The sequence below is a fragment of the Ammodytes marinus genome, assembly GCF_949987685.1.
Source record: "Ammodytes marinus genome assembly, chromosome: 14".
Taxonomy (NCBI): Eukaryota; Metazoa; Chordata; class Actinopteri; order Uranoscopiformes; family Ammodytidae; genus Ammodytes; species Ammodytes marinus.
The window spans coordinates 5,152,879-5,159,674 of record NC_137218.1 but is presented as its reverse complement, the minus strand read 5'-3'; the positions used below and the strand labels follow the sequence as shown (position 1 = coordinate 5,159,674).

At 39.5% G+C, this 6,796-nt stretch overlaps 1 protein-coding gene across 2 annotated transcripts in view; it reads left to right on the top strand.

Moving 5' to 3' along the window:
• The window catches only part of gria4b (glutamate receptor, ionotropic, AMPA 4b), a gene marked incomplete at both ends in the record, with an annotated part of 157,975 nt that overhangs the window by 145,172 nt on the left and 6,007 nt on the right, over nucleotides 1–6,796 (top strand). For both annotated transcript variants that reach the window (XM_080040914.1, XM_080040913.1), the window contains 3 exons: nucleotides 913–1,111; nucleotides 2,817–3,064; nucleotides 6,581–6,695. In XM_080040914.1, the coding sequence (XP_079897040.1) occupies nucleotides 913–1,111; nucleotides 2,817–3,064; nucleotides 6,581–6,695 (562 nt within the window). The remainder of the gene's footprint in view (nucleotides 1–912; nucleotides 1,112–2,816; nucleotides 3,065–6,580; nucleotides 6,696–6,796) is intronic.

The window sequence follows — 6,796 nt, the reverse complement described above, 5'->3', positions numbered from 1 at the left end:
GGGAGGGACAGCAGCATTCAACCTTTTCTAGTATCAAAGCTGGTCAACAGAAGCATGTGGTGATTTCTTTATGAGGCAATCTGCACTAATGAGGGCTACACACACACGGCTATGGTGGAAGGTTTGAGTGGGGTCAGAGCTCCACCTTGTGGCCGTTAAACAGTAGTGTTGGAGTGGTGAACTCCATGTTAGTTTAGTTGTGTTTTGCAGTAGTTTGCTGGTGTTTCAACTACATTTATATCTGCATTGTGATTCAAGTAGTTAAATAATTTTTTGCAATTTTTCAGGTTTTTATTTTTATTTATTTTTTGATATTTAAGCTAATTGTTGTAAAGGCATAATAAGCCTTGGCTTCGGCTTACACCTTTCCAGCCAATGTTCTGTGGATATAACTATAATGTATGTACTATGCTTTGCTGTCATGGACCAAAATACATTCATTAATTGCTTACTTCCAGTGTGAAGTCATTGGTAGTTTTCAAAGCTTATAAAGTAGCTTCTCCAACACTGTTCATCAGTAGTTTTGGTATCCTATCCACAGTGGTGGCTCGTCCCTCCATGCTCTCTTTACACAGCCATACTTCATTCTGTCTGATTGTCTATAACTCTCAATGCATTTACCAACACTAACTGAGTGACTGTTTTCTCTCTTTCTCTCCTCCCTCCTCCTCCTACTCATCCTTTCCCTTCTACACCACTCCTATAATCCCTTTAATTTTTATTTAATAAAAAAAAAATGTATTCACAAATAAACACAACACACATATACAACATCCCTTTATTTTTATTTTTAAATCCACCCCTTTGGCCTACAAATCCTTCCAAACTTCTCCCTGTTATACATCCACCCATTTCCCACCACTACCACTATCCCCCTCCCCCCTTCCTTCCTCCTTCCTCCCTCCTCTCTAGGTCTCTATCGGGCCGGATCGTAGGTGGTGTGTGGTGGTTCTTCACTCTCATAATCATCTCGTCCTACACCGCTAACCTGGCCGCCTTCCTGACAGTGGAACGGATGGTTTCCCCCATAGAGAGCGCAGAGGATCTGGCCAAACAAACGGACATCGCATACGGGACTCTAGACTCTGGCTCCACCAAAGAGTTCTTCAGGGTGAGTATGGGCTACAGTGGAAACATGAAAAAAAGTTTGGGGAATTCAAAATGTCAAGGCAGCTGTCTTCAATAGATTTTTTTAGATTTGAGGCTAAAACTAATAGTCATAATCATCATTAACTTTTATTGGGGCGACTGTGGCTCAGGTGGTAGAGCGGGTCGGCTGATGATCAAAGGGTTGGAGGTTCGATCCCCGCCCTGCCACCTGTGTCATGGTTGTTGTGTCCTTGGGCAAGACACTTCACCCACCTTGCCTCGTGTGAATGTCGATAGTTAGCCTGCTATCGGTGTGTGAATGGTAACGTGGGAAAGGAAAACAGGTCTCCCTTGCAAAAGAGTCTTTGGTCTCAATGGGATTTACCTGTATAAATAAAGGTTAAAAAAAAATTATTAGACTCAAGGTCCATTTAAAAGACATGCAACACAACAAATGCAATAGTCTTAAGTTTGAATGAAAACTGCCTACATTTTGGCCACTTAATTAACTTTTGTTGAGATAACTTATCGTTCATGTGTAGGCAACAGGTAAGTACAATTTTTGGGTTCAACATACTAAGATTTTCAAACAGTTAAAGTTGTTCAAACTTATTATTTGTGCAGAAAGTTTTTCAGACATTTTTAACAATATTTTCTATTTGAATCAACATCAACAATCAACGACTTGGTTTTGTTTGTTATCTGTATGACAGAGAATTAGTCGGCACAACTGTTATCGTTTGAAATTGTTAGTATGTAGCGATCCTAGTTTGTATGTTTTTATGCGTATTAAATATCAAAGATTTTATATTTACAAAAGATAATTAGTTGGCTCAAAATGTAGACAAAACTGAAGAGTTATAGCCTCAAATCTCAAAAATGACATGAAGACAGCTGCCTTGAAATGTTGAGTTGTCCTAAGTTTTTCATTTTTACAGTGTAAGGGTTAGTTACTCCCAGACAGGTAGGAGGGCCCATACAGAGCCAACATATTATTATATTATTATTATTACAGAGAAAAAAGGATGATTGTGCACTTTTCCTAAACATGTACAGGGACATTAGGGAGCATAGCAGGTCTCCAAGGGCAGTGAAGGAAGTTACAGGTGTTTGTACCGCAAGCAAGTCAAGGTCAGGGTGGATGTTAACAGATAACATGAGGTAAAACGTTATTGATTTTGAAGGAGAAATTCACACAGAGAGAACGCCAAACATTATTTGATTGAAATATATAGAAAATTTAATAAGTGATTAAAAAAATATATATATATATATAGTGGTAACATTTGAGCACAAAGGACAAATTACAATACAGAATGGACAAACTTAACAGTCTTACATGTTTTTATAGTTGGTGTCTGGCAGAAATGCACCTGTTGGAAGACCAAGAAGAAGAAGTACTATGGAATAACTAAATACATCTTCACCTCATCACTTGATATTGTGGAAAGACTTGAGGCAGTGTTGGATGATGCCATCTTTAGTAACTATAGCTTCTTGTCCTTGAAGGCCACCGTAGCTTCTACTAAATTCTCGAACAGGGAGGGGTTAGCGTTAGCGTTAGGGGGAGCGTTGCACCTAATGTTCCTTGGCATGTTTTTTTAGTAAATATATGGTCAAACTTGTGTACCAATCTGCCATGTATTTTCTATGCGGATATGTTCTCCCCATCCTTCTTAATCTCTCACACCACACCTACTTTTAAACCCTCAAAAACCCTTCCACAGCGTTCAAAAATCGCCGTCTACGAGAAGATGTGGGGCTACATGAAGTCTGCCGAGCCCACTGTCTTCACTAAAACAACGGCCGAGGGCGTGGCCAAGGTCCGCAAGTCCAAAGGGAAATACGCCTTCTTACTGGAATCCACCATGAACGAATACACAGAACAGCGAAAGCCCTGCGACACTATGAAAGTGGGCGGGAACCTGGATTCTAAAGGCTACGGCGTGGCGACACCCAAGGGCTCACAGTTAAGGTGGGTGGAATAGTGTAACAATATGTTGTGTATACGTGTTGTTATGGTATTCCACCTTCCCTGGTGTGCTGCCTTTTTATATTGTATTGTTATTTAAAGGTGCAGTGTGTAGATTTTATTGGCATTTTTTTTGTTGAAAATACTCGGTAGTTAAGTATTAATAATGTTTTAATTAGTGAATAATTGCTTGAGAATTTTTTATTTTATTTAGAATGAGCATTTTATATCTACATAGGAGTGAGTCACTCCTACATGGAGGACGCCATATTGCACTACCATGTTTCTACAGTACCACAGAAAGGACACACTTAATGGTCATATGCATTTTTATATATAGTGGGCGTCCTGGGGAAATGCACCTGTTGGAAGACCAAGAAGAATAAGTACTATAGAATAAATAACTAAATACACCTTCACCTCATCACTTGATATTGTGGACAGACTTGAGGCAGTGGTGGATGATGCCATCTTTAGTAACTAGCTTCTTCTTGTCCTTGAAGGCCACCGTAGCTTCTGTAAATTATTCAAAAAGGAAGGTGTGCAACAAGAAAGTGTTGCATTCTAGAACCTTCACCACATGATGCCAACAAATATTCCAATATTACACACTGCACCTTTAAATCTGTCTCGGTTTAATGCTTGGTTTGGGCGGGTGGGGCGTTTGTATGTGTATGTTTTTGGGCAGAAGTAGCTGCTTTTTTTACATTCGTGTTTGTTGCATGCATGTGAGGTGGGGGGGAGGGGGTATAGGCCAGGCAAAGTAAAGCATTTTGGGGCCAAACATAGAACTAAGTGTGAAAGTATTGTTGTCTCGCCTTGTTGGCACACATCTCAGATTTATGAGAATTAAACATATTTCGTCAACTAGGATTTCTTAGGACTTATAGTATGTTGTTCTGGACACCTCATAGAAATTATCTGAGCTGAAAAAAATTCATCTGTTAATCTGTTATAAAACGCTATTTTGCCTGGACTACCGGTGGGCCATTGTATTGATACAGGGGTGGTTACCTAATCTATTCTCTTTACAGATCTCAACTCAGGGTAAGTCAATGTGCTTGTTGGTGTTTTGCTGTTTTGGCCGAAATGATTGAATGGCATGTGCTCAAAAGCTCGAGTAAACTTGACTAATCAAATTCAGAAAAATGCTATTGTTTTAATGCAAATTTTTTAATGATGTACAGTATGTATTCGAGATGTTTTTTTGTTGCTAATGCTACTTCAGCTTTTCCTTCACAGTACACTGGTTCATTTCTTTTCAGCTATACGCTACTGGAATAAGTGTTTTGGGAGCTATTTGAATGTGCAGCCCTGGGTAACTTTGCGAGGCTATTACACTTGCCTTCCCACACATACACCCTGCGTTCCAATCCCAATACTTCCCTACTATTTAGTATGCCAGAAAAAGATTGAGGATGTCCCAATACATGCACGTCAATTGTAGTATGCTGAAAATACATAAATGCCCCCACTAACTCCAACAGCAATTTGGAGTATTCGTCTTTATTCTTGACATTTCTCGACATAATGAAAAAAAATCTTCCTTATCTGATTTTTTTTTTCTCTCCCGTGGCCCTAAAACTCTTCTGTACTTTAGTATATAGTGTAGTAAAAAGAAAGAGTATGTGATTTGGAACGCAGGGAATGTGTGGAGGAATTTACAGACCTGCCAGAGAATAGTGTCATTACTGTGTGTTTCTGTGGAGAGCACTTGCACATTCAATCCACACGCCCATCGATCAAAAGCCGTCTGGCAAGGTCTCACTGAGAGGAACGGATAAATGTACTGGAGGCAAACAGACTTCACAGGTATGTGTTAGTGCGAACACATCTGTAAACCAATGGAGAACTGCTACATGATGGCCTTGTGCTTTAGTTTATTCCAGTGGAGGTGCAGTAGGCTGTAGAACATTGTAGAAAATGACGTTTTTATATATATAAAAAAAATGTCTTTCTGCGTTTTTATATTTAATGGGGCATCCTGGAGAAACGCACCTGTACAAAGTACATTTCGGGTCGTTGTTATATTTCGGGCTCTTACAAAGGCAGTATGGTTGGTTCAAGGCTGTTATTTCAAATGGCTCCACAAACATCATAAGCTAAATGATCACTGCACAAATCAGCTGTGTTGCTTTCTGTGTGTATACTCCATTTTATGTTTATTTATTTTTAATTTTCATAATGATGCAAATAAATTAAAAGGATCAAAACGCACACTGAGGCAAATCTCTCTCTCTCACACTCTCTCCCTCTACCTCCCTCTCCCTCCCTCCCTCCCTTCCTCCATCCCTCTCTCTCTCTCTCTCTCTCTCTCTCTCAAATCTCTCTCAGACATCACTCATACAACAGCCTTCAAAAGAAACCCATGAAATTCAAAATACACAAATTACATCATTAATTTTAAAAAACCTTTTGTGGACCTTGTATGCAGGTCAATCACAATTTTCACAGAACAGCTTAATGCTCGAAAATCCCGTGAGCTTTTAAATTGGCATTGGCATAAATACAGTGTAGAATATACATGTGTGAAATGGCTAAGAATTATTTAAAAGGTGTCTGTTTTTCTCAATGCGCCAGCTCTCAATATTTTGGGACTGGCGGTGCCGAATGCCAACAATTTTTCTGCCAATGTTTTAATGTTTCAAAATCAGTTTGTTTCTATGCCAAAGAGACAGAAAAGAACTGTGGAATGTCTCAATCAAGAATTATCTCTCCAATGTTTTCCACATTACGGTGGAAAATAATTATGTAACAATAAATCTGACATGGAACACTAGAGTAACATTGCTATTGGCTATAATTTTAAATTAGAAGTGCAACATATCTGCATGCATTCTTGAGTTAAATTCAATCAAAGAATGTCTCAAAATAAATTCAGGTTATTTAGTTACGATAATCACCAGTTCCCAACCTTTCCACCTTTAAGATCCACCAAGCAATGAATGCTATGTTTATATGCAAACCGCGTCACCGATTGCATTCAGTATATCTATGACTTTACATAAATAAACAAAAAAAGATTAAGGAAAATCCCAAGAAGAGCCCAAGAAATGTTTCACTTGTTGATTCTACTGCTAAGAAAAAAACCTGGACGTACTGTACAGCAGAAGGTATAAAATCCATGTGCCATCACAGAAGGCTTTACCTCATGTAGATGGCGATGCACCGATAGTAGTTTTGTAATTACTCAGAATTCCTCGTGGGGGCGACATAAGTTACGTACTATAGCTTTAAGCCTTAAAGATATAGTGCATAACTTCTGAAGTATAAGGCAGCACATTTAAAGAGAGAGATTTGTGTCCAGTGTGTGTGTTGTGGTTGCTGGGTTTGGGATTTATATTATAATGCACTGTTCCACCCTTGTCCCTCTCTTAAACTCTAAACTGCTACCCCTCCTTCCCTCCTCCCTAACCCCCCTTAACCCCTTATTTGGACTGAAATGAAATGCATACTACTCACACCCCCCCACCCACCCCAACCCCCCACTCACCAAATATGTTTTTATCGTTTCCAAAGAAGCGCCGTTAACCTGGCAGTGTTAAAACTCAATGAGCAAGGCCTGTTGGACAAATTGAAAAACAAGTGGTGGTACGACAAAGGAGAGTGTGGCAGCGGCGGCGGTGGCGAGAAGGTTAGCCGCTAATGTCGCTAAGCTAACGTTTGTTTGTGCCCTTGATGTGATGATGTCGTTGTTTTACGGGTAACGAAAGAAATGTGTTTTTTTGTGTGTCG